This window comes from Lepus europaeus, chromosome 23, assembly GCF_033115175.1.
Source record: "Lepus europaeus isolate LE1 chromosome 23, mLepTim1.pri, whole genome shotgun sequence".
Classification (NCBI taxonomy): Eukaryota; Metazoa; Chordata; class Mammalia; order Lagomorpha; family Leporidae; genus Lepus; species Lepus europaeus.
Window position 1 is genome coordinate 29,188,014 of NC_084849.1, and position 27,305 is coordinate 29,215,318.

Below are 27,305 nucleotides of genomic sequence, written 5' to 3' on the forward strand. Positions count from 1 at the left end.
ATGTTGCCTGGAAAGGTGTGCTGTTTGAGTCTTTGTGTTGCCTTCAGAAAGAGACCTTTGAAGTCCCGGGACCCCCACCTGACAGTTGCTCACAGCACAGCCTTGGTTGCTCATCCTCATTGCCTGGAATACTGTTTATATTTGGACTCCCTGTTTATTCTGTGGAGCTGGGTTTTTGCACTGAGTCTGGCCTGCAGTGTGTGTGTTTTGCCCAAATAGATAGGGACTGAGGGGTTAGAGAAGAGTAGAACTGTGAACTGAGAGTCGTGAAAACTTGACAGTCATTCTGAATCTGGTATCACGGACGTAGCCGTAAGCAGCGTGTTTGACAGTTCATGGAACACTTACTGCTTGCCTTGTGCACCTCCCCTGCAAGCCTCCCAGCCTTTGCTTTGCTCTGAGTAGAGCACTGAACTTGCATTTCTATTCTTCCAAGCACATTTTTTCTGCGAAGACCCAGACAGAAAATGTTTTTGGGTTTTGGGACCATGTGGTTTGTGTTAGAACTGCTCAGCTCTGCAGTGTTCATGCAGACAGCCAGAGACAATGAGTAGTGAGTAAGCATGGCTGAAGCCAGTGGTTTTTGTTTTTTAATCAGAAAAGAAGATCCAAATTATATAGGAACAAAAGAATCACTAGGGAATACCATGAGCAGTGTATGCCAGTCAATTAGATAACTTAGATGAAAGTCCCCAGAGAGACACAGATTACTGAAAATGACTCAAGTAGAAATTAAAAAAAAAAAAAATCTGACTAACTCTACAACAGTTTAAGATGTTGAATTAGTAATAAAAACTACCTACAAAGAAGAGCCTGGCCCAGGTTAATCCTGTCAAATATGCAGATGACAGTTAATTCAATCCTTCACAGATGCTTCCAAAGAATAGAAGAGGAAGGGTCTATTTTCCAGTTCCTTCCGTGAGGCCAATAGCCAGGCAGAGAAAACTATAGCCCGCTGTCTCCTATGAATATCGATGGAGAAATTCTTGATAATATACTAACACATTGAATCCAGCAACTTCTGAAAAAGGTTATGCACCACAACCAAGTTGCCCTTATTCCAGGAATGCAAGGTTGGTATGATATCCAAAATTAATTAATAAAACCTTGTGGTCATCACAGTAGAGAAGCCTTTTGTCAAAATCCCACGCTGTTTGGTAATAGAAAGGTTCAGCAAACTAGGAATAGAAGGAAACTTCCTCAGCCTGATGAGGGGCGTCTGAAAAATCCACCGCTGCTGTCTTACTTAACGGTCCTGGGCTGAAAGCTTTCCCCCAAGATCAGGAACAAGACAAAGATGTTTGTAGGGGTTCCAGCCAGAGCAGTCACACAAGAAAAAGAGATGCAAGTCACCCAGGTTTGAAAGAATTAGCACTGTTTCTATTTGTGGATGATGTCATCATGTATGTTGAAAATCCTAAGGAACTTAGTAAAAATTATGGGAGCTAATAAATGGGCTCAGCAAGGTTGCACAGTTCCAGATCAGGATACAAGAATCAGTTGCATTCCTACATACCTGCAGTGAACAATCTGAAAATTACATTAAGAAAAGTCAGTCATTAAGAAAAAAGTGGTTGCATGTTTGACACAGCAGTTAAGATGCCACTTGGGATGTCCACGTCCCGTATCAGAGTGCCTGGGTGTGAGTCCTCACTTTGCTCCCAGTCTGCCTTCTGCTGAGGCACATCTGGGGAGGCAGCAGGTTATGGTACAAGTAGTGGGGTCCCTGCCACCCACCTAGGAAGGAGACCCAGATTGAATTCCTGGTTCCTGGCTTCCACCTGGTGTCTGGTTTCAGCCTGGCCCATCCTCAGCTGCTGTGGACATTCAGGGAGTAAACCAACAGATGAAAGATCAGTCTCTCTCTCTCTCTTCCTTTCAAACAAGTAAATAAATAAATCCGTATAAGAAAAGAATCTAGGGCTAGCACTGTGGTACAACAGGTTAAACCGCTGTCTGCAATGCCAGCATCCCATATGAGCACCAGTTCTAGTCCTAGCTGCTCTGCTTCTGATTCAGCTCCCTATTAATGCACCTGGGAAAGCAGTGTATGATGAGCCAAGTGCTTGGTGAAAGATCTCTCTCTCTCTAACTCTGACTTTCAAATAAATAAATAAATCTTGGAAAAAAAATGTAAACTGCTGAAGAAGCTCCCTATTTTTAAACCAAAAAAAAAAAATATATATATATATATATATATATATATATGTTTACAATAGGATCAGAAAGAATAAAATATTTAGGAATAAATTTAGCAAATGAAGTACAAAATTTGTACTCTGAAAACTAGAAATTGTTGAAAGTAGTGAAGATTTAAATAAGTGGAACAATGTTTTATGTTCATGAATTGGAAGACTTTTTAAGATGGAAGCACTCTTCAAATTGATCTACAAATTCAGTGTAGTTACTTTTGGAATACCAGCTAGCTTCATTGTACACACTGACAACTCATCCTAAAAATCGTATGGAATTTCCAGGAGCCAAACAGTCTCAATTTAAAAAACAACAACAGGGGGGCCGGCTCTGTGGCTCAGCAGGTTAACACCCTGGCCTGAAGCACCCACATCCCATATGGTCGCCGGTTCTAGTCCTGGCTGCTCCTCTTCCAATCCAGCTCTCTGCTATGACCTTGGAATGCAGTGGAAGATGGCCCGACTGCTTGTGCCCCTGCACCCACGTGGGAGACCCGGAAGAAGCTCCTGGCTCCTGGCTTTGGATCGGCGCAGCTCCAGCCGTTGCGGCCATCTGGGGAGTAAACCATCGGATGGAAGACCTCTCTCTCTCTCTGCCTCTGCCTCTCCTCTCTCTGTGTAACTCTGACTTTCAAATAAATAAATCTTTAAAACAACAGAAATCTCCCCAAAATTGGAATATATGCTTCCCACTTTCAACCTTTGCTGCAGACCTATAGAATCAGGTAGTGTAGTACCAACAAAAGAACAGATTTACAGGGCAAGCATCTGGCGTAGTGGTTAAGATGCTGTTTTTATTGCCCGCATCCCATGTTTCAGGTGCCTGTGTTTAAGTTCTGGCTTTGTTCCCAATTCCAGCTTCCTGCTTAATGTACGCTCTGGGCTGCTGCAGGTGATGGCTCAAGTGCATTTTATTTCTCCCTTTTTAAAATTTGTTTCTTTTATTATTTTCTTCCTTTATTATAAATAAATAATTAAAAAAGAATTTATATGTGAATCAATGGAATAGAATTGAAAATTCAGAAACATATCATTTTATGGTCAATTTATTACTTTTTCATTTTATTTAAAAGGCAGAGAGAGAGAGAAAGATTTTCCATCTGCTGGTTTATTCCTCAAATGCCTGCAACAGCTGGGGGTAGGCCAGGCTGAATCCAGGAGCCTGGTACTCAGTCTGGATTTCCCACATAGGAGGCAGGGCCCCTGGTATTTGAGCTGTCACCTGCTGCCTTCCAGGGTGTGTGTTAGCAGGAAGCTGGGATCAGAAGTGAAGAAGGCGCTGGGTGCCGTGGCACAATGAGTTAAGCCACAGCTTGTGATGTTTGCATCCCATCTCGGTGCCAGTTCAGTCTGGCTTCTCATCTGACTTCTTGCTAACATGCATCCTGAGAGGCAGCAGGTGAAGGCTCAGTGCTCGGGTTCCTGACACACTCACATGGGAAACTCGGATTATGGCTTCAGATTCAGATTCAGGCCTGGCCCTGACTGTTTCAGGCATTTGGGGAGTGAACCAGTGGATGGAACACTGATCTCGATCACTCTCTCTTGCTGTCTGTCATACTGCCTTTCAAACAAATAAACGTTAAAAAAAGATTTGAAGAAAAGGGGGTTCAGACCTGGGCACTCTGCTGTGGGATGCAGGTGTCTCATGAGGCACCTTAACTGCTGCCCCTGATGCCTGCCCTGTGCTTGACAGAGATACCGAGACACTTCCGTGAGGGAACAGGGTGGTCTGTTCGGCAGTCTGGTACACTGGGTATCCATGTGCAGAAGCATGAAGTTGGGCCATTACCTTACATGCATACTCAAAAGTTAGCTCAGAGTGGATCAGAGCTAAGTGTAAGAATTGATGCTATAAAAGTCTTCGAAGAAAAGATAAGAGTAAATCTTAGAAACCGTGAATTAAGCAGAACCTCTTTTTTTTTTTAAAAAAAAAAAAAAGAATTACTTATTAGAGAGAGGTCTCCCATCCACTAGTTCACTCCTGAAATGCCTGCAACCACTGAAGCTGGGCCAATCAGAAGCCAGGAGCTTCCTCCAGGTCTCCTGCATGGGTGCAGGGGCCCAAACATTTGGGCCATCTTCCACTGCTTTCCGAGGTCATTAGCAGGAAGCTAGATCAGAAGTGGAACAACCAGGATATGAACCGGTGGCCATATGGGATGCTGGCACTGCATAACCTTCTTAAATGCAACATCAAAAACACTAGTGATGAAGAAAAATATCAATAGATTAGATTACATCAAAATTAAAAGCTTTTGTGCTTCAAACAATTCCATGAAGACAGTGAAAAAATAACCAGCAATATGGATAATGTTTCTAGGTCACGTATCCCTAAGAAACTTGCATTCAGAACGTATAAAAAACCCTTACAATTCAGTATTAGAAAGACAGCGCAGCTCAAAAATGGGCAAATGATTCGGACAGGTATTTTCTTAAAAAGCTATAGCAACGACCAATAAGCACAGGAAAAGATGTTGGTGACGTTAGTCAGTGGGAAAATACAAATCACTTTGTACCCTCAAGGGTGACTGTAGTAAGAGGATATAGACAACAAGTAGAGGCGAGTGTGTGTGGAAACAGTGGAGCCCTCACGTAGGAACCCTCAGGAGTGTCCAGTGGCGTAGCAATAGGACAGAGCTTAGCAGTTCTCAGAGCTGCTGTGTGACCTGGGCGTTCCAAGAGAAGCGGACACCTGCATCCGCACCGGCAGCCACCAGCTTGTCCACAGGCTCAGTGAGGAGGCCCCGGAAAGCCACTCCTCCAGGATGGCAGAGAGAACACTTGCAGACCTTAGAATCAACTTTCTCAGGGCTCTGGAAATCAACTACAGGTTTGCAAAAAGTCCAGAAAGTTGTGTTGAGGAGAATTGGCTGTGTCTCAGAACAGCCATCTGACTGTCTTCTGACTTGCCCTAGTCCCATCCCGCCTCTATCTGTGTGTTAGCCCTGAAAACTGACAGCTCCACAGTCCGGGGCAGCCCTGCCGCCTAGTGGCCTGTGAAGGAAGCACGAAGGATTGGTGCTCCCCTGCGAGTACCACTATCTGAGAAGAGTCACTGTTTGACCTGTCTGGCAGGTCCTTGGAAGTGGGTCTTCACTCGAGAGTTTGTTCCATGGAAACAACCTCACCATCCTGGCACCTTCGTGAGAAACCATAAGAGCAACTTGCTGATATCACAGGTACCCAAGGGGATGGTAGCAGCTGGGGCAGACAAGAAGCTGACCAAATCTTCCAACTGGAACTCTGACCCGAGGCTATTTCTGGTGCTTTTGGCTCTAAGAGTGCATCCACACTTCTGCCAGGCCGGTGCTCAGCACCATCACTTCTGGAAGCCTGCCTGCACATCCCAGCCATCACTCTTCTACCTGCCCGGTAAAGAATGGAAGATGACCAAGTTGAGCTTTAAGTCTAACCAGCCCTTGGCCTCTAAGCAGAATAGAGGAAGCAAAGCCAGGGCAGGCCATGTAAGCAGCTTACAAGGAGCCTAGCAAAGTGCCAACATCTGAGAGAGGCAAGGCCAGCCAGAGGGGAACAAAACCAAGGCTAGTGCCGGGACCCTGAACACCAGCACAGCTCCAGGAAGGAAGACAAGGGGCAAAGAACTGGAGGAAGAAAGGAGGGCACTGGGGACAGTGCTGTGGCTCAGGGTTTTAAGCCACTTCCTGCTGCACCAACATCCTTTATGGGCACCGATTCAAGTCCTGGCTGCTCCACTTCCCATTCAGCTCCTTGCTAATGTGCCTGGGAAAGCAGTGGGAGATGGCCCAATTGCCTGGGCCCCTGCATCCACGTTGGAGACCCAGAAGAAGCTCCTGGCTTCGGCCTGGCCCAGCCTTGGCTGTTGCAGCCTTTTGGGGAGTGAGCCAGTGGATGGTCTAGTGGTGGAACAGCATTCCTCTGACCTCAGTTCCCAGCCACCTGGCACACACACTTGCCCTCTTAGACAAGACTAGCTTCTCACTCAGTGTACCCTGTGCCTGCCAGGCTCCTCACTCTCTTGTTGGTGGGGCCATGGTTTGCGGGCCCTTTCTCTGCTCTGCTCTTTCCTCTGGCTTCCCACAGAGGAACCTGGGAGGGCTCCCCTGGCCTAAGTTGGGGCCCAGGTCCCATCTCATTCTTATATGCACTACTCTGCTGCACTGGGACTCACCCACTCTCTTCCTTCCCTCACCTAACCTAGTCCCTGGATAGCCCTCTTTGCAGTTCGGGAAGGAAAGCAGGGAGACCTCCTGCCTGCACCCTGGGATCTGAGTATCTGTTGCAATGACAGAACCTGGGTCACCTGTTGTCCAGGTGAGGTGCAGGTTCCCTGTAGCAGTCACTTAAGGTGTGTTGGAGCCACTCCCCTAACCCTTCTTGCTCCTGATGTAGGCCTGTTTCCCTGCCTATACCTGGAACACTGACAAGGCGCCAGCCCTGCCCACCCCTGCCCCAGCTGCTGTTCCCAACCCACAAGGTTGTGGTTCCATCTTTCCTCTTCATAGACTACCTCGGGACCGGTGGTTCTGTTTTGTTCAGTGTTTCTTAGTTGGCCGTCATTGCAGCTGCTGTCAGCACCACATGTCTGTCCTCATTGCTTCCCTCTGTTCTGCCCACCTCCCCTACCCGGGGACCAGAGGTCTCCCATGTGGGTGCAGGGGCCCAAGGACCTGGGCCATCCTCCACTGCTTTCCCAGGCCATAGCAGAGAGCTAGTTTGGAATTGGAGCAGCCAGGACTCAAACAGGCGCCCGTATTGGATGCCGTCACTGCAGGCAGTGGCTTTACCTGCTACGCCACAGTGCCGGCCCCAGGAAAGATTGTTTAAAGAGAAAAAAGTGGAAGCCTTGCTTGCCACTGTAAGGCTCTTTGAGTAGGTGGGGAACAGGCTGAGGCTCTGAATTTCATCCACTGTGCTTCTAGGGCTTAGGTTTTGAGTTTCAGGAGCCTGGGCTGTGGCCTGTCACCTGCTGATCCAGCTTTCTGAGCATCTCACATTGGGTATAAATGTTCTTAAATTCTTTGCTGGGAAATGTTAAGTCCTAAGTTTTATCAAAGATAGTAGCCTTCTTAGTTTTTTATCAGATACATTTTTTGCTGTTTATAAGTTCAGAAAATACCAATGAGCCCATGATCTCATTCCCCTGAGTTAACTACTATTTTTTTTAAAGATTTATTTATTTATTTGAAAGGCAGAGTTACAGAGAGGCAGAGGAAGAGAGAGAAGTCTTCTGTCTGCTGATTCACTCCCCAAACGGCCACAACAGCTGAAGCTGGGCTGATCCAAAGCCAGGAGCCAGGAGCTTCTTCCTGGTCTCCCATGCGGGCACACCTGCCCAAGGACTTGGGCCATCTTCTACTGCTTTCCCAGGCCATAGCAGAGAACTAGATCGAAAGTGGGGCAGCCAAGACTTGAACCGGCGCCTACATGGGATGCTGCCACTGCAGGCAATGGCTTTACCCATTACGCCACACCTCCAGCCTCTGAGTTAACTACTATGAACATTTGGAGTTTTCCCTCCAAAATGTTCAAGGCTTGTTTTCTGTGAAAATAAAAAAATGTATACATACATGTGGTACATTTAGCAAATTACCTTTTCTTTAAAAAAAAAAAAAAAGAAGAAGAAGAAGAGGTGGGAGAGAGAGATCTTCCATCCACTGGTTCACTCCCCAGATGGCCAGGACAGCCAGGGCAAGGCCAGGCCAAAGCCAGGAGCCAGGGCTCCCACAAGGGTACAGGGGCCCAAGCACTTAGATCATCTTCTGCTGTTTTCCCAGGTGCATTAGCAGGGAGCTGGATCGGAAGTGTATCAGCTGGGGACTCAAACTTGTGCCCATATGGGGTGGCGGCTTAACCCACTGCACCACAACACCAGCTCACAAATTCACCTTTTCTGTAGTCTGTTTTCCTAGTATTTGCCATCTTTCCACAGTTAAATCATGCCTTTAATAGCTAATGTATTTCATTTTTTAAAAAGATTTATTTATTTATTTGAAAGTCCGAGTTACACAGAGAGAGGAGAGGAAGAGAGTGAGAGAGGTCTTCCATCCGCTGGTTCATTCCCCAGATGGCCGCCATGGCCGGAACTGCGCTGATCTGGAGCCAGGAGCCAGGAGCTTCTTGCTGGGGTACAGAGGCTCAAGGACCTGGGCCATCCTCCACTGCTTTTCCAGGCCATAGCAGAGAGCTGGATTGGAAGAGGAGCCTCCAGGACTAGAACCGGCACCCATATGGGATGCCGGCACTTCAGGCCAGGGCATTAACCCACTGTGCCACAGCACCAGCCCCATGTATTTCATTTTTTTTATTAGAGAAAACATAGCAACATGTAACTTTCCTTTTAGAAACATTGAAGAATTATTTTTAGTTCATCTCTTGTCTCCTACTCATTGCAAATATCTTTCCTTAGCAAAACCGTGTGGTTGGGGCAATGCAGCTCTATTCCGTGGACAGGAAAGTCTCTCAACCCATAGAAGGCCATGCCGCTGCTTTTGCAGAGTTCAAGATTGAGGGCAATGCCAAGCCTGCCACCCTTTTCTGCTTTGCTGTTCGCAGTCCTGCAGGAGGCAAGGTAAGACCCAGTGTGCTTTGTCTTCTTGCACGTTAAGCAGCCACGAGTCTGCAGAGGTGTGGTTGGGGTGGGCACGGCTCACAGTGGTATAGAGCCACTGACTTAGTGTACACTTCCATGCTTTGGCAGCAACCTTTGCATAAAGTTAGTAAGCTGAAGTTGGCTAAATTGTTCCCTAAACATGCTCTTAGAGACGATCGTGGGATGGGAGATAAAAAGAAGGGAGGCGCTCTTTCCATGCCGTCTTCCCATGCTGCCTTCTTCAATGCACACTGCCTTGAGTACTGCAAGTTATTGTGTGTTGTACCTCATGCCGCCTGTGGAGAACTGGTGGGAGACCAGGAATCAGGTCAAATGTCGGCCTTGCTGATGGAAAGCTGATTAAGGACCCTGACTTGAGGCATGTGCCACAGAGCGCTGGCCACTGCCTCTTCACAGACAGAGCTGGACAGTGACAAGCCCCCCTTTCAGGAGCAGAACCTTGCCCGACCGTCTCCCACACCACACTATCCTGCAGCTGCTCCCCCGTGGCCAGCAAAGGAGGGTGGAGAGGGCCAGGGAACCAGCGGCCTGGGAAGTGCAGATCCCTGCAGTAACCTTGTGAGTGCCGCCCCGGTCGTGGGGCTGACCCCCAGCTCCTCTACCACAGCGACAGCTTGGGGTCTCATTGGTGTCTTCCTCAACCAGGGCCCCTTGCACGAACCGTCCTTCTCACTGGCCCAGCTATCCTCACGGGACTGGCTCAGCTTCTCCGTGTGTACAATGGAGTTGCGTTGGCACCAGTTCTTTGTGGCCAGCCACTCCTCAGCAGGTGCCACCTGCTCTCTTCCTGCCTCCTCCCAGGGGCCTGGCTTCCTTTCCTGTGTCTCGCCCTTTGTCCTCATTTCCGTGCAGGAAACCATAGCTCTTGCTCTCTTGTCTTCTGTTGTCACAGTCTGGGCTGTAGCAAACTTCATGGCTCTCAGCCTTCAGAGACCCTTATCACCTCACAGGTGGCTTAGGGTGGCTGTTCGGTAGGTCCTCAGAATCACTGCAGTCTTTCTCATAACAGGCCTAGCTGAAGAGCTGTCCTAACCTACCTCTTATCTGCAAGCACCTGCCTGTACACGAGACGTTCACATCCTCCCGTCTGACCCACGGGGCACCCTGCCTCCACTGACAAGCTGTCTTTCTGTTTTCCTCACCTCCTTCCCTGCGCCCTCTCTGATCTCTGCCCCCTTCTCTGTGCCAGGCCTCGCTCAGCTCTCCTCGTGTGCTGTCTGCGATCACCAGCCCTCGTGACTTTGCCCAGTGGTTCTGGCTGCGGCACCTTCTCTTCAGATGCAGGCTGTAGGGAAGGCGATATGTAAATCAGGAGCATGGAGTTCTGAAAGCAGCGGTGGACCCCTCATCCGCCACCCTCCCCCAGATTCTGCAAAGGTGCTTCCGTCTCCAGCATAACCTTTCAAAGCTCAGGCCTGTGCCACAGTGGGACTGTCCCATGAGTCTGGTGTTCAGTAATGAGCTCTTGTCATCCGTCTGGTTGATGTTAGCCTGAGCTGTGGCCAAGAGATCAGAGAGCAGATCTTAGCTGGAGCCTTTTGTTTCACGGGCATGGGCACCGAGGCTCAGGGAAGAGTGAGGAGACAGGCCTGCCACCTCTGGAGCTCAAGGTTCTCAGGTTAGCTGGTGTTGGTTCCTTCTGCTGCACTCGGTGGTGGGATCATCACAAGCAGCACAGTGAAGGGACCATCTTGCCTAGTTTGGACTAACTGCACAGCGCCCAGACCTGGGACCCTGCTGTGCTGCGCCGTGGTTAATACCCATCTGCCACCAGGGTGTTTACTGGAGTTGACCCAAGATCTCTCTTCCAGTTGCACATAATTGAAGTGGGACAGCCAGCGGCAGGAAACCAGCCTTTCGTGAAGAAAGCTGTGGATGTGTTTTTCCCTCCGGAGGCACAGACTGATTTCCCTGTGGCTATGCAGGTAGGAACGTGCTGCTGCGTGAGTGCCCTCGTGTTCCCCTGCACCTCCTCAGGGACGGGAGACACCAGCCACAGTCTGCTTGTGCTGCCTCCCTCCCACCCGGGATCTTGAGTCACTCAAACCCATCTGGGGGCCTAGAGCTTCAGGATGATTCATAAGGTTCTGTTCATAGCCAGGAATGGCCTTGCTCAGGGTGGGGTAAGGCAGCCTGAGACTTTCCAGCTCGCAGACTGAAGTCGCAGGTCTTTTCTCTTTTATTGTACAAGACTAAGTGTTCTCTGTGGTACAGCATATACAAAGAAATAGCGGCTGAACTCATTGGATATAAAATATGTTAAAATATCTGTTATATAAAACTATAGATGTGAACTTTTCTGAACAAGACTGGTGTCACACTGTGTATATGAGATTATCTAGGACAGGCATTTGGCACAGCAGTCAGCCTGCCACTGGGGATGCCTGTGTCCCACGTCAGAAGGGCCAGGTTCCTGTCCCAGCTCCAGTCTCCACTCCAGCTTCCTGTTAGTGCACACCCTGGGGGACACAGAGGATGGCTCCGTAGTTGGGCCTCTGCCACCCACATGGGACACCTGCATGGAGTTCTGAGCCCCTGCCTTTAGCCTGGACCAGGCCCAGCCATTGTGACCATTTGCGGAGTGAACCAATGAATGGAAGCTCACTTGCTCACGTTTTCTCTCTTTCTCTCTCTCTCTCTCTCTCTCTCTTTCTGTCATTTTCCTGTCAAATACACACACACACATATGTGTGTATATATATACATATATATGTTGTGTGTGTGTGTATATATATATATATATATATATATATATAAAGTATTGATTTTTAAAACTAATGACTTGAGGCCAGTGTTGTGGCATAGTGGTTAAAGCTGCTGCCTGCAATGCCAGCATCACATATGGGCACCAGTTCGAATCCTGGTTACTCCACTTCTGATTCAGCTGTCTGTTAATGTGCCTGGGAAAGCAGCAGAAGATGACCCAAATTCTTGGGCCCCTGCACCCATGTGGGAGACCAAGAAAAAGCTCCTGGCTCCTGGGGAGTGAACCAGCAGATGGAAGATCTCTCTCTCTCTCTCTCTCTCTAACTGTGCCTTTCAAATAAATAAAAATAAATCTTAAAAAAAAACAACTAATGACTTAAAATTGCCATGCACACACACACACACAAGATCCACAAGACCTTCTGCTTCCTTCTGAAGGTTTTACGGTGCATTGCTGTCATTAGCAGTCTTTTAGTATTACACTCCAATGGCCAATTCGGACGAGTAGTTCTGAGACGGTTCTTCTACCACTGATGAAGACTGAGGTGGCAGGTATTAGGGATAATATTCATTTAGCCTCCGGAGCTTTCTGGGCAGAAAAATATGAAGCACTTCACAGATTGGCATGTCATCCTTGTGCAGGGGCCGTGCTGATCTTCTCTGAACCGTTCCAGTTCTAGTATATGTGCTGCTGGAGCGAGCCCCCTGGTCCAGTTCCTGACCCTTATGCCCACCCTCAGGTTGCCGGCAGCCCTGTGAGCATCCTCATGTTCCACGGAATTGTTGCCCACTCGTTCAGAGTAAATTCTCATCTATGGTGGTTTCTCTCTCAATTACTGTAAGTTTTTTAATCTTCTGGTTTGACAAATTCATCTTCCTTTTCTCCAGCCCTTCAGCCTGCCCTGTGTGTTCAAAGTTTTTTCTCTAAGAGTTGATGATCCTTGGCTAGGTCAGAGATTAGTGAGTGGTAGTGGAGAGTAGGCTGGAGTGTGCACTTGATGTTTGGGATCCTTGTCCAAAATTCTCCCCCTTTTATGAACTCACTGCTTGTTTAAGGGAGTTGGGTAAGAAACTGGGGAAAGATATAAAAATATTTTTGTTTATTTTATTTGAAAGACACAGAAACAGAGAAAGGGAGAGAGATCTCTCACTCGTAGGTTCACTCCCCAAATGCCCACAATGGCAGGAGCTGGGTCGGGCTGAAGCCAGGAGCCAAGAACTCCATCTGGGTCTGCCACAAGGGTGACACAAGTGGCCCTACTTGGGCCGTCACATCTGCTGCCTCCCAGACACATCAGCAGGAAACCAGATCCAAGGCAGAGGCAGGACTTGATCCCAGGTACTGAACATGGCATGTGGGCATCCCAAGTTGGGGCTTAACCTGCTGTGCTGTGATACCACCCTCTCCTCGGGCCTTTGTTCAGGAGAAGGTAGGCAGAGTGTTGGCTTATAACTAGTCCACGAAGGATGGGACTTGGAATCCAGGGCTGAGAGACTCAAGCAGTCTCCCTCGTCGTTTGTAAGCCTTTTTGCCCTTCTGACGTGTTGTTCTCTGTCTTCTTGTAGATTGGAGCTAAACATGGTGTCATCTACTTGATCACAAAGGCTGGCTATCTTCACTTGTATGACCTGGAGTCTGGCGTGTGCATCTACATGAACCGCATCAGCGCTGACACGATCTTTGTCACTGCTCCGCACGAGCCGACCTCCGGGATTATTGGTGTCAATAAAAAGGGACAGGTGCGTACCTCTGGGTCTGGAGCCTCAGCTCTTTTCCTTCATCAGTAAAGCAACTAGGTATGCCTGGCCCCTGCCGTTACGCTCGCCCCGTGTCTCCCTTCTCCTGTGTGTCATCCCCTGTCCTCTGCAGCCAGCGCTGGCCCTAACCCCAGGGTCGCTTCTGAGAGGGAAGCAGCTCCTTGCTCCCCAGTGGACACCACGAACAGTCTTGGTGCCACGTACACATTGACTGGGGAGGGTTGTAAAAGCAGGCACCGTGCTAGCGAGGTTTGCTTTTCTCAGCCACAGTTTAAAATATGGTCAGGAGAAAGAGCTCCATGCTTTTAGAAAGACGTTTGGGAGTCAGTGTGGCATCGTCCTGAACGCACCCTCTGGAAGGAGCCTGTGGGACCGTGTTTCCTGTGGTGCTCTCAGGAGCTTCTGAGAAGCCCCGGGCTGTGGCTGCGGCCTCTTCCTCTGCCTTGTTTCCAGCAGGCCTCTGCTTCCTTTGCATCCTGTCACTCCAAGCGCCATGTCACGGGTGTGCTCAGCTCCGGGCTGGGAAGTCGCCAGCCAGCCATGTCTGGGAGGGTCTGGCCAAGTGGGTGCCCGGTGCCCCCTCCTGCCTGAGCCCATCTCACTGCTGGGTCTTCACAGGTGCTGTCAGTGTGTGTCGAGGAGGAGAACATTGTGAATTATGCAACCAGCGTGCTTCAGAATCCGGACCTGGCTCTGCGCTTAGCTGTTCGTAGTAACCTGGCCGGGGCAGAGGAGCTGTTTGTGAGGAAGTTCGGTGCCCTGTTTGCACAGGGAAGCTATGCTGAAGCCGCCCGTGTTGCCGCATCTGCACCAAAGGTGACGGAACTTGAACACTGTGGGCCGTTGCCAAGTTTGTTTTTTATTTTTAAGATCTATTTATCTATTTGAGAGGCAGAATTACAGACAGAGGGGGAGAGAGATCTTCCATCTGCTGGTTCACTCCACAAATGACCTCAACAGCCAGAGCTGAGCCAATCAAAAGCCAGGAGCCAGGAGCTTCTTCCGGGTCTCCCACGTGGGTGCAGAGGCCCAAGGACTTGGGTCCTCTTCCGCTGCTTTCCCAGGTCATTAGCAGAGAGCTGGATCAGAAGTAGAGCAGCCAGGACTTGAACCAGTGCTCATATGGGATGCCAGCACCACAGGCGGAGGCTTAACATACTTCGCCTCAGCATAGGCCCCTTCCCAAGTTCTGAGAAGCCACTTCAAGAGTGAAGGAAACCCGGTTTGCAGGACAGCTCACTGCTGATCCTGGAATAATGAGTGCTGCGTTGGTGGCTCTTTGTTGCCTCCTAGTGCCTGCCTGTGTGAGCACATCTTTCTGACCCAGCAGCCTCGCTTAGGTGCAGTTTTGCATTTTTGGCAACTTGGAATTTTTCACTGGTGCTGCTTTGTTGTCAGACCTGTATGTCCGTAATACATCGAGTCCTCACACCCACCCTATTTTGCCACATTCCCACCATGACCTTGTAGAGAATCCTGGTATGCTGTGGCCTTTTCTGTGACTTAGCTCATTTGGATAAATGGGACTGGATCTGCTCCTGAGTAGATGAGGACTTTTGAATTGCTTTTCTGTGTAAGTTTTTTTCTGTCTTTCAAATGATGGTGATGAACAAACCATTTCTTTTTTGTCGTTTTTAAATATTTTATTAGTTGTTTTTTTTTTTTTTTTTGAAAGGCAGAGTTGCAGAGAGAGAGGGAGAGACAGAGACAGAGTTTTTCCATCTACCAGTTCACTCCCCAAATACCCACAACAGCCAGGGCTGGGCCAGGCCGAAACCAGGAGTGTGGAACTCCCATCTGGGTCTCCCATGTGGGTGGCAGAGGCCCGAGTACCTGGACCATAATCTGCTTTCCCAGGAGCATTAGCAAAGAGCTGCATGGGAACTGGAGCAACCGGAAGTCGAACCAGCGCCCCTATAGGATGCTGGTGCCACACGCAGTGACTTTGCCTGCTGCTCCCCAGTGCTGGCCCTGAACAAACATTCCTGAGGTCCATCTGGGCCTGAGTGTTTTCAGTTAGAGTGTGATGAGTGCTCAGCATCACTACCGCAGTACTGCTTTGCGATTTATTCTCACGGAAGCCAGCTGAGCGAGGACGACTCTAACTGAGCTCGCTGTAGGCCCCATCCCCTTGTACTTGGCCAGGTGGTTTTCTGTGTGCACGAGTGAGGGGATGTCCTGCAGTTACAGCACAGTGACCCGCACTTCCATTGTCATCAGGGGATTCTGCGTACCAGCGACACGGTGCGCAATTTCCAGAGTATTCCCGCCCAGCCCGGGCAGGCCTCTCCGCTGCTCCAGTACTTCGGAATCCTGCTTGACCAGGGTCAGCTCAACAAACTGGAATCCTTAGAACTCTGCCGCCCAGTTCTTCAGCAGGGACGCAAGCAACTCTTGGAGAAGTGGCTGAAAGAAGATAAGGTAGAGACCTTGTGAGATCACAGCCCCCGGCACAGGTGGCAGCCAGGCCACGGCACCCTGCTCCTCTGTCCCTAACTTTGCCTTGTCCTTTGGCACACCACAGCTGGAATGCTCAGAAGAGCTCGGAGACTTGGTCAAAGCCACTGACCCCACGCTTGCTCTGAGTGTGTACCTTCGGGCAAATGTGCCAAGCAAAGTCATCCAGTGCTTTGCTGAAACAGGCCAATTCCAGAAAATTGTGCTCTATGCTAAAAAGGTAACGTGGGCCCTTCTGTGTCAGCTCTTTGGTGTGAGAGTTTTCAGTGTGGCTGTTGGCACCTGCCGTTCATTGGAAACGATCATATTGTATTCTCTTCAGTTTTCATTTTCTAGTCTTCGTTTTGCAAGCTGTCGTATAAATGTGTCTTGTTCTGTCTCTGCCACCTCCCCAGCCCCTGTGTGGTGTTCGGGCAGGTCCCAGATCACTTCCCCCTGTACTTGCTGGCGGCCTGTGCTTGGGTGTTAACTGGGGCACATTGTTTGTGTACTTCGCTACACTTTGGTGTGCCAGGACTCTGCTCATTGCACCAGATACTGTGTATGGCAGAGGGTGTCCACACCTGTGCTAATATTGTGGCTCTTTTCTTTATAAGCAGAAATTGAGCGCAAAGGATGGGGCACCTGAAGTGTTTGGCTTCCTGACCGGTGCTCCCTTGCTTCTAGGTCGGGTACAGCCCAGACTGGATGTTTCTGCTGCGGAGCGTGATGAGGGTCAGCCCAGAGCAGGGGCTGCAGTTCGCCCAGATGCTTGTGCAAGATGCGGAGCCGTTGGCCAACATGAACCAGGTGGGCTCAAGGAGTGGCTTTATGGCCATCGCGAAGACTCCCTTCCACTTGGGTTTCTATGAATGTGTCTTGGTGCTTTTCTCTGCTACTAATCCCCACCCTCTTTTTTTTTTTTTTTTTTTTTTTTTTTAAGATTTATTTATTTGACAGGCAGAGTTACAGACATAGGGAGGGAGAGACAGAGAGGTTTTCCATCCACTGGTTTGCTCTCTCTCTCTCTCTCTCTCTCGCTCTTTTTTTTTTTTTTTTTTTTTTAAGATTTATTTATTTATTTGAAAGCCAGAGTTACACAGAGAGAGGAGAGGCACTGGGGGTGGGGGGCTTCCATCTGCTGGTTCACTCCCCAGTTGGCTGCAACAGCCAGAGCTGTGCTGATCCGAAGCCAGGAGCCAGGAGCTTCTTCCGAGTCTCCCATGTGGGTGCAGGGACCCAAGAACTTGGGCCATCTTCTATTGCTTTCCCAGGCCATAGCAGAGAGCTGGATTGCAAGAGGAGCAGCTGGGACTAGAGCCAGCGCCCATATGAAGTGCTGGTACTTCGGGCCATGGCTTTAACCCACTGCACCACAGTGCCAGCCCTGGTTTACTCTTCAAATGTCCGCAATGGCCAGAGCTGGGCCAATCTGAAGCCAGGAGCCAGGAACTTCTTCGGGGTCTCCCACATGGGTGCAGGGGCCCAAGCACTTGGGCTATCTTCCACTGTTTTCCCAGGCACATTAGCAGGGAGCTAGATTGGAAAAGGAGCAGCTGGGACTCAAACCAGCACCCATATGGGATGCTGGTGCTGCAGGCAAAAGCTTAACCTACTATGCCACAGTGCCGGGGTGCCTCCCCAATCTTCCAGTTTTAAACAGCCACATTAGGGGAGCTTGTCTTCCATTCTTTACTGTTTGAATGCTTGTTCACTTTTGTTTTGAAGTAGTTTAGATTTGTGTGTCAGATTCTGAGAATTTGGTTTCCTTGAGTGGTGACTGGTGGCAGGGTATGAGGATGTTACGTTGGCCCTCCACCCCTGCATGTACCACAGTAAGTGCCCTGCACTCACCTAGACGTTTGTTCTGGGGGTGCCTCCCTGACCAGGCTGCGTGTGAGCAGCAGTCTCTATTTGTAGTGGTACCTGCTCAGTGTATCATATAACAGTTGTGTACAAACATGAGTGTGTGTATCAGGACTCGAAGCATGGCAACAAGATCAGCACCCTGTCTGGATGTAGTAAGTGCGATTGTGTTGGGTTTCTGCATCAGGGAATTTTTTTTTTTTATTTATTTTTTTGACAGGCAGAGTGGACAGTGAGAGAGAGACAGAGAGAAAGGTCTTCCTTTTGCCGTTGGTTCACCCTCCAATGGCCGCCGCGGTAGGCGCGCTGCGGCCGGCGCACCGCGCTGTTCCGATGGCAGGAGCCAGGTGCTTCTCCTGGTCTCCCATGCGGGTGCAGGGCCCAAGCACTTGGGCCATCCTCCACTGCACTCCCTGGCCACAGCAGAGAGCTGGCCTGGAAGAGGGGCAACCGGGACAGGATCGGTGCCCCGACCGGGACTAGAACCCGGTGTGCCGGCGCCGCAAGGCGGAGGATTAGCCTAGTGAGCCGCGGCGCCGGCTGCATCAGGGAATTCACAGCTGTTTTAGAGATCATGAATAAGGGGTTTGAACCACACTGTCTTAGCTCTCAACAAGAAAGTCTCCAGCTTGTCTTTTATTTATTTATTTATTTTTATTTTATTTATTTGAAAGGCAGAATGACAGAGACAAAGAGAGAAAAAGATCTTCCATGTACTGGTTCACTCCCCAAATGGCCAGGCCAAAACCAGGAGCCTGGAACTCCATCTAGGTCTCCCACTTGGGTGGCAGGGGCCCAAGCATTGAGCCATCTTCCACTGATTTCCCAGGTGCATCAGCAGGGAGCTGGATTGGAAGCGGAGCAACCAGGACTCAAACCAGTTCTCCAAGATGGGAGGCGCACGTCACAGGCAGTGGCTTAACCCACTGTGCCACAGCACCAGTCCCATCCAGTTTTAACCCTTGATGACATTTTGTATTTTAGTGTTTTTAAATTACACAATTACTGTTCACACTAATAATGCTCATGAATTACATGAATTCTGATGACCTAGGTAGATGCAGTGGAAGAAAACAGTTGTTGAGTTTCTAAATGGGGTTCTATTTCAGGACCTATTTCAGTAGGAAAAATGGAGACTTTGCTCTGAGTGAAAATGTGTCTTGGATCTGTTTCAGATTGTGGACATTTTCATGGAAAACAGCTTAATTCAGCAGTGTACTTCCTTCTTGCTGGATGCCTTGAAGAACAATCAGCCAGCTGATGGGCACCTGCAGACGCGGCTGTTGGAGATGAACCTGATTCACGCACCCCAGGCAAGTGACACTTGTAGGCCCACGCCGAGGGGCAGAGCACCCGGGACACCTCTGTGCAGCAGGCACCTCTGTGCAGATGGCCGTGTGCTGGGTTGTGCTCCTGCCAGAGGTTTGTCTGTTTCATTATGGTGAAATAGACGTCACAGTTTACCTATTTAACAGTTTTAAGTGTATATTCAGTGGCATCAAGAACGCCCCCATGATTATGCGACCATTACTGCTATAAATTTCCCAGACAAGAACTGTGTAACATTTAAGCAAGAATTCCCTGTTCCCTCCTGCCCCCAGCCCCTGGCCGCCACCGCTGTGCTGCTCTTGGTCTCTGTGAATTTGCCTGTTCCAGGTACTTCCCATAAATGAAATTGTAAAATGTTTATCCTTGTATCCTTTTTTCACTTAACATATTTTTTAAAGATTTATTTATTTATTTGAAAGGCAGAGTTACAGAGAGAGAGATCTTCCATCTGCTAGTTCACTCCCCAATTGACCGCATTGGCTGTAGCTGTGCCGATACAAAGCCAGAAGCCAGGAGCTTCCTCCCAATCTTCCCATGCAGGTGAAGGGGCCCAAGGGGTTAGGCCATCTTCTACTGCTTTCCCAGGCCAAGCAGAGAGCTGGATCAGAAATGGAGCAGCTGGGACTTGAACTGGTGCCCATATGGGATGCTGGCACTAAAGATGGCAGCTTTACCCAATACGCCACAGCATTGACCCCTTATTTTTCTTCTTTAAAAAATAATAGGAATTTTTGGGCTGGCGCTGTGGTGTAGCAGGTAAAGCCACTGCCTGCAGTGGGGAGGGTCCTGGCTTCTGGCTTCTGATCAGCGCAGCTCCGGCCATTGTGGCCAATTGGGGAGTGAGCCAGTGGGTGGAACACACCTCTTTCTCTCTGCTTCTTCTCTCTCTGTGTAACTATTTATTTTATTTATTTGAAAGGCAGTTACAGAGAGGTAGAGGCAGAGAGGGAGAGAAGTCTTCCATCTGTTGGTTCACTTCCCAAATGGCCCCAACAGCCAGAACTGTGCCGATCCATAGCCAGGATCCAGGAGCTTCTTCTGGGTCTTCCACGTGGGTGTAGGGGCCCAAGCACTTGGGCCATCTTCTGCTGCTTTCCCAGGCCACAGCAGAGAGCTAGATCGGAAATGGAGCAGCCAGGACTCACCAGTGCCCATATACAATGCTGGCAATGCAGGCAGCGGCTTTACCTGCTACATCACAGCACTGGCCCCTTTGATTTTTTTTAAAGATTTATTTTTTATTTACTTGAAAGACAGAGTTAGAGATCTCCCATCCTCTGATTCACTCCCCAAATGGCCACAATGGCCAGAGCTGGCTGGTCTGAAGCCAGGAGCTTCCTCTAGGCCTCCCACATGGGTGTAGGGACCCAAGGACTTGGGCCATCCTCCCTTGCTCTCCCAGGTGCATTAGCAGGGAAGTGGATTGGAGGTGGAACAGCCGGGACTCGAACCATTGCCTACATAGGATGCCAGTATCATAGGCAGTGGCTTAACCCTCTGCTCCACAGCACTGGTCTATATATATATATATACACACATATACATATATATATATATATATATGCCAGTTTTTAGCAAATGAAGTTTGAAACCAAAGCGAAGAGGACTCAGAAACTCAACAGACAGACTCTAGGGAATGCCAGTGCCACAAGGCGGGCAGCCTGACAGGCAGGCAGCTGGGCACAGTGCCTGGATCGTTGAGGTGGTCTTCTCTGGATGAGAGGCATTGGAGATGCCCTCTGTCTTTGCTTTGCTGTGTTTTCTGAGTTCTCTAAAACACACCATGGCTCTGGTAAGGGACAGGTGTTTGGAAGGGAGATGAATGAGGACCCATGGAAGGAAGCCAAGGTCAGGGGCACAGACAAGTGCTAGTTGTGCCCCAGCTTTTCTCTCAGGACTTGGTGTGCATCGTGTGCTCTGTGGGGAGCCCAGGATATGTGCAGCCCTGGTACAGTGGGGTGCAGGCTGCATCTGAGGTTGCTGTGTGCATGACTGGTCCCACACTGGGCTGCTGTTCTCCCAGCCTGGAAGACATAGGAAGCAGTGTGCTGGACGGCAGGTAGAGGGCTACGCCTCCTTCAGGCTGGCTCCTGGGTGCTGGGTGGAGGTGCTGGGTCTTATTATTCAAGGGTCAGAGAAACAGAGCTCCCATCCACTGGCTCCACCCCTTCACCAGCCAAACAACTGCAATGGAACAGGACTGGACTGGGCTGAAGTCAGGAACTGGGAACTCATCCCCTGTTGCCTCCCAGGGTCTACATTAGCAGAAATGTGGAATCAGGAGCTGGAGAAAGGACTCAAATCCAGGCACTCCACTGTGGGATGCGGGCATCTTAACCAAACACGTGTTTTTTTAAATGCAACCCCAAGCTCCCTAATTCTACCCTTAGGGAAGTCTGCTAAGCACAAGTGAGATTTGTTACTTCCAGACCTCACCGTCCCTAGTATGAGTTTTGAGCTCAGAGGAGGGTCTGGCTCACACGTCAGTCTTACCATAGAGAACCTTGGAGAAAAACGATCCCCAGAAAGTCCCAAGAGCGACCAGGTCCATCCCAGTCATGGTGCCGTCTGGAACCTTGGCCTCCCTCATACACGCGGTGCTCTGGCAACACATGAAGGGCCTCAGGTGCCTGGAAGGGAGCCAGGGCTCTGCTCGGGACCTGCCAGCACTGCTGCCACTGCCACCCCCTGGATTCGTGGACGTGGGCAGGAGCCCATGAGCGCTGGTTCCTGAGCTGTCCCTCACACTGGGGACATGGCTGAACGATGGCTCTGTGGAGGTGATGGCCACAACGCAGGCTTCCTTACGCTCTCACTGTTTTTGTAGGTTGCAGATGCCATCCTTGGAAATCAGATGTTTACGCATTACGATCGGGCCCACATTGGCCAGCTGTGTGAGAAGGCAGGCCTCCTGCAGCGGGCTCTGGAGCACTACACCGACCTCTACGACATCAAGAGGGCCGTGGTCCACACCCACCTTCTCAATCCGGAGGTAGAGTGCCCCTGGGACGCTTCCTTGTGGCTGGTGTTTGGTCACCTGTGTCGCATGCTCCCCATGTCCACCACCTGTCAGGATTGTGGGACCAGGCTGCCGCGAGGCTGTGCGGCTGTCACCCGCCCAGCAGCATGTCTGGACTCCACAGTGTCCCTCTGTGACTTAGTCTGACCGCTGGAATAGAGATGACCTGGTAACCATGGACATGGGCAGAGCTGTCTGAAACCGTTAGGACAGGGCAGGGTAGCTGTTGTGTTCCTGATTGCAGATCAGGTTCTAGTGCCAGCCGCGGGCCGTCCCAGGACCAATGGCTGGGCCGCCATCTCCTCGCAAGTTTCCTCCCCGCTTCTGCTTTCCACCACGATGCATGGTTGTTTTGCAGTAGGCATTCTTTTCATCTTTCTGACGTGCAGGAGCAGGTGGGGGCGACCCACCTGTTTTCCCAGTGCAAGCGGCATTTCTGATGGCTTTCAGCTGTGGACTGATCTTCCCTTGTCCCCAGTGGCTCGTCAACTTCTTTGGCTCCCTGTCTGTGGAGGATTCCTTGGAGTGTCTGCGGGCCATGCTGTCTGCAAACATCAGACAGAACCTTCAGCTGTGCGTGCAGGTGGCCTCTAAGTACCATGAGCAGCTGGGCACGCAGGCCCTGGTGGAGCTCTTTGAATCCTTCAAGAGTTACGAAGGTAAGCCATACAGCCTCTGGCCCTCCAGTCACAGGACTGTGCCTGCTCTCCCCATGCCCAACCCAAAACCGTCTTCCTCAGCCCCCTAGGGAGGCTGCAGTGCTTGGCGCTCCCTCGGGTGTGTTACTCAGCTGAGTCATCACCGTGGTGTTTGCAAAGGAAAGAAGGAGTCAAACTGGCCGGCGTTGGGATGGAGAGAGCCACAGCCCGGCGCAGAATTCATCTTAAGATGTCACATTGACGATCCTGGGTGCTGGCAAAGGCCCAGTGTCTGTCTCCTCCACAGGCCCCTGTGGGAGCAGCTCCTTTACCTTCCCCTGGAGGAAAAGTTGGAGCAGAAGACTGGGTGGAACTGGGCGGGGGCAGGGGGTGGCAGCAGAGTAGAGTTGTGGGGTTTGCTGGCCCAGGGAGTGACCATTCCTTCCCGTTGTTTGTCTCGTGGTTACAGCCGACAGCCACCTGGCAAAGGGTTCTTCTCGGTGGTGTTGCTGTCTCAGCCATCTGAGTCCTGTCCTGAGTTTCTTTTAAGTGATACACTCTGTGATTCCCCAAGTGTGCCATCAGCTCTGTGTGGGATCACAGACTCTCCCTGGGAGCCTCTGATTGGAGGCTATTGCTTGTTTTCTCTGTTCCGGGCATCTTTCTGTTTTTGTTTGTTTGTTTTGTTTCATAAGATTGATTTATTTGAGAGGCAGGATGACAAAGAGAGAAAGAGATCTTTCATTTGCTGGTTACTCCCCAAGTGGCCACAATGTCCAGGGTTGGCACAAGCCAATGCCAGGAGCTCAGAACTCCTTTCAGGTCTCCCACAGGGGTGGCAGTGGCCTAAGCACTTGGGCCGTCTTCTGCTGCCTTCCCAGGAGCATTAGCTGGAAGCTGGGTTGGAAGTGGAGCGGCCGAGACTAGAACTGGCATTGTAACAAGGGATGCCAGTGTCGCAGGTGGCAGCTAACCTGCTGCACCACGACGCCAGCCCACGGGCCTGTCTTTAGAGCAGCCATTGCCTAGTCCTGTGAGGTTCCCTCAGTGTGACTTAGTCTTGACGAAGACCCTGTGAGGTGTGCCTGGGCTCCTCAGGAGAAATGCGCACCCCCACATACCAGATAACCAGTGCTTCACAGCAGAACATCCAGGTTGCCAGATTCAGTGGAAATGTGATTGACTAGGTGCTTGTTTGGAGATACCAGAGCAGACAAAACTTCATACAGGTGATGAGATCTGAGCGGGCTGGGCCGTCAAAGTCAGGTGGGCCGCAGCCTCGGAGAATGCAGGGAAGTGTTACGAGGCCAGCTGGAACAGTCTCTCTTCATAGGCCTCTTCTACTTCCTGGGCTCAATCGTGAACTTCAGCCAAGACCCAGACGTGCATCTGAAATACATCCAGGCCGCCTGTAAGACGGGGCAGATCAAGGAGGTGGAGAGGATCTGCCGAGAGAGCAGCTGCTACAACCCGGAGCGGGTGAAGAACTTCCTGAAGGTGTGTGCGGGTGTCTCTGAGCCTCGGCCAGGCTTCCTGAGGGCTGGAGAGCAGGGTCTGTCCCCATGGTTCCCTTCCTCCCCGGCAGTGGACCCCACTGTTTATGGCCCAAGGTCTTTAGAGGAATCCACTCAGAAGACCCCTTTGTGGCCAGACGCTTGAGACTGGGCAGGAATTCTCTAGCCTGTGAGTGGAGGAGTCACTTATTGCTACGCTATATTTCAGCCATGCCCCTGTGGTGAGGTGGGACCCAGAACACAGAACCCACTCAGCGCTAGCACAAAACAAGAAGCCTGCTTTGCCGTTTGCCTCCGTGGTGGTTCACACACTGCTTGGGATGCCCTGGGTTTGAGGCCTGGCTGCACAGCCTGTTCTAGTTGCTTGCTAATTCACATCCTGGGAGGCTGCAGGTCCTGGATCATTCACATGGGAGACCTGGGTTGAGTTCCTGGCTCCCAGCTTTGTGCTGGCCCAGCCCTGGTTGTTGTGGACATTTGGGGTGTAGACCAGCAGATGGGAAATCTCTTGCCATCTCTCTCTCTTTCTGCCTTTCAAGTAAAGAGTAAATAAATAAGTACTGTTTTTTTTTTATTTTATTATTTTTTTGACAGGCAGAGTGAACAGTGAGAGAGAGACAGAGAGAAAGGTCTTCCTTTTGCCGTTGGTTCACCCTCCAATGGCCGCCGCGGTAGGCGCGCTGCGGCCGGCGCACCGCGCTGTTCCGATGGCAGGAGCCAGGTGCTTCTCCTGGTCTCCCATGGGGTGCAGGGCCCAAGCACTTGGGCCATCCTCCACTGCACTCCCTGGCCACAGCAGAGAGCTGGCCTGGAAGAGGGGCAACCGGGACAGGATCGGTGCCCCGACTGGGACTAGAACCCGGTGTGCCGGCGCCGCAAGGCGGAGGATTAGCCTAGTGAGCCGCGGCGCCGGCCCAATAAGTACTGTTTTTAAAAGCCTGCTTCTTTCTCACGTGACAGTCTGGGTGACCATGGCGGTAAGTGTGGTGGCTTTCCTTTCCCTCCCACCCTCCTTCAGGGAGCAGGATGAGGGCTGCTTTGGCCTGGGTGTTGATTTCCCAGCCACGTGGAAGAAGTGGAGGGTGTGAGGAGAGCAGCACTGGTGGCTGCATGGCTGACACCTGTCAGTGGTAGATGCCACTTTAATTCACGTTCCCTTGGAGGAAGTGAGGTCGCTTGGACATAGAACCTTCAGAGAACCTGGGAAATGCACTGTGGTTATGAGTCCCAACAAGGGCCTGCTGCCTGTCCTGCTGGAGTGCATAACTGTCTAGGAGCAGGATGCAAGTGGTGCTGGGGGTGTGGGCTGCACGCATGGTATCCACAGGCTGATGATGCGTGGATGGGGGGCTGCTTATGTGAAGACACAGCCCTTTCCACGGCGTGCTGCCCCGGGTCAGCTTCTCACATGATGTGCCGCCCATACAGAAGGCGTTTGAATTGGTACAAAGTAAGAATATGATTGCCAAGTTTAGTACTGTTCCCACCCGCTTGTTTCCCAAAGCAAAGACCACGTCCCCCCAAGAAAATACCTGAAAGGACAGAGTGTCTGGAGCAGCATTCCCTCCCGAGTTCCCTGCAGGATTGCAGCGACAGAGGCAGTGCCGTCCTGGTCCCCAGCTTCTGGCCCTGGCTGTGGCCCTGCGGGGTCCTGGCCACCTGACCATGCTGTGCTTTCCCACTCTCAGGAGGCCAAGCTCACTGACCAGCTCCCCCTAATCATCGTGTGCGACCGCTTTGACTTCGTGCACGACCTGGTGCTGTATCTGTACCGCAACAACCTGCAGAAGTACATTGAGATCTACGTGCAGAAGGTACTGCCGGCTCACCGCGGCGGCGCGTGCACGGGAGAGGCTGCCCTGGCCCTGACCATTGCAGAGACTGTTAGTCCGAAGGGCGGGCTCTTAGTCTCTGCTCGGGCTGCCAGATCAGAGTATCACTGACTGGGAAACTTAAACAACAGGAGACTCGCTTCTCGCACTTCTGTAGGCCCTAAGTCCAAGAGCAAGGTGCTGGCAGGCTTGGTTTCTGGTGAGGGATCCCCCCAGGCTGGCAGACGGCCCCTCTTCTTCACTGTGTCCTCACATGGCGTGGCCTTTTCTCTGTGCCTGTGCACTCCTGTTGGCTGTGCCTCCTCTTAGGAGGACCGCAGTCCTGTAGCATCACGACCCTGCCCTCAACAGCGATCACCTCCCTAAGGGCCCTATTTCCCATTACAGTCCCATTAGGAGCTAGGCCTTCAACAGGCGGATTTTGTGGGAGGGATGAGGTTCCTTCCTACATGGCAGCCCTTTCAGGGTTTGCACCCATTCTCTGCAAATCTTGGGGGGCAGGCAGGGAGCTTCTAGCACTAACCTGCATCCACAGCCCTGTAGTCACCACCTCGACTCTTCCAGGTCAACCCCAGCCGGATCCCAGCCGTGGTTGGAGGGCTGCTGGACGTGGACTGCTCTGAGGACGTCATTAAGAACCTAATCATGGCAGTGAGGGGGCAGTTCTCCACCGATGAGCTGGTGGCCGAAGTAGAGAAGAGGAACAGGTACAGGAGCCTCACTCGGTGTCTCCTTTTGCTCCTGGACTTCAGGGTTTGTTGTTAGTTCTCTGCCTAATTCTCCAAGATGCCTTCATGGTCAGCCTCCCGGTGCGTGGACCATGCCCGTGGCTGATCTCAGGATGGGTTACTTGCTGTTGGTACTGAAGACTTTGAGGGGAAAAATTAACTGAAATCAGTCTTGGGTCCTGGTCTGTCTCAACCCTGAGAGCAGCCTGGAGTGCGTGGGCATTTCTGTTTCAGGAAGCACCCCTCCAAGCCCTGGGCTTGCCCTAGTGGCTCCCAGCGCTAGTCTTCAGACTTTCACGGAATCTTTGCTTTCAAAGGCTCAAGTTGCTACTTCCCTGGCTGGAGTCCCGGATCCAGGAAGGCTGTGAAGAGTCTGCCACCCACAATGCCCTGGCCAAAATCTACATCGACAGCAACAACAGCCCCGAGCGCTTCTTGAGAGAGAACGCCTACTATGATAGCGGCGTGGTGGGCCGCTACTGCGAGAAGCGGGACCCCCATCTGGCCTGCGTGGCCTACGAACGGGGCCAGTGTGACCTTGACCTCATCAAGGTACGTTGCAGGGGTACTTAGCTACTGTGTTGCTGTGGCCCCAGGGGCCAGGGCTTCAGCTGTGTGCCTGCAGTGGGTGGGCATGTAGTGCTTCTCCAGATTTCACTTGCTTGTAATTCTGGTACCTTTGGTGTTCTGCT

General features: G+C 50.9%; 1 protein-coding gene and 1 non-coding gene across 4 annotated transcripts in view; one reads left to right on the plus strand and one right to left on the minus strand.

The window, feature by feature from the left end:
* CLTCL1 (clathrin heavy chain like 1) overlaps window positions 1–27,305 on the plus strand; it is a 112,964-nt gene that overhangs the window by 37,963 nt on the left and 47,696 nt on the right. For 2 of the 3 annotated variants that reach the window (XM_062182078.1, XM_062182079.1), the window contains exons 4-17: window positions 8,584–8,745; window positions 10,599–10,712; window positions 13,060–13,233; window positions 13,870–14,067; window positions 15,472–15,672; window positions 15,776–15,928; window positions 16,375–16,497; window positions 18,729–18,866; window positions 21,710–21,874; window positions 22,380–22,560; window positions 23,873–24,036; window positions 25,742–25,867; window positions 26,450–26,592; window positions 26,931–27,165. In XM_062182078.1, the coding sequence (XP_062038062.1) occupies window positions 8,584–8,745; window positions 10,599–10,712; window positions 13,060–13,233; window positions 13,870–14,067; window positions 15,472–15,672; window positions 15,776–15,928; window positions 16,375–16,497; window positions 18,729–18,866; window positions 21,710–21,874; window positions 22,380–22,560; window positions 23,873–24,036; window positions 25,742–25,867; window positions 26,450–26,592; window positions 26,931–27,165 (2,277 nt within the window). The remainder of the gene's footprint in view (window positions 1–8,583; window positions 8,746–10,598; window positions 10,713–13,059; window positions 13,234–13,869; window positions 14,068–15,471; window positions 15,673–15,775; window positions 15,929–16,374; window positions 16,498–18,728; window positions 18,867–21,709; window positions 21,875–22,379; window positions 22,561–23,872; window positions 24,037–25,741; window positions 25,868–26,449; window positions 26,593–26,930; window positions 27,166–27,305) is intronic. The other variant, XM_062182080.1, reaches the window with a different exon arrangement.
* LOC133752372 (U6 spliceosomal RNA) lies at window positions 12,091–12,197 on the minus strand. Its single transcript, XR_009864920.1, has one exon. It is a non-coding gene; the product is annotated as a U6 spliceosomal RNA (small nuclear RNA).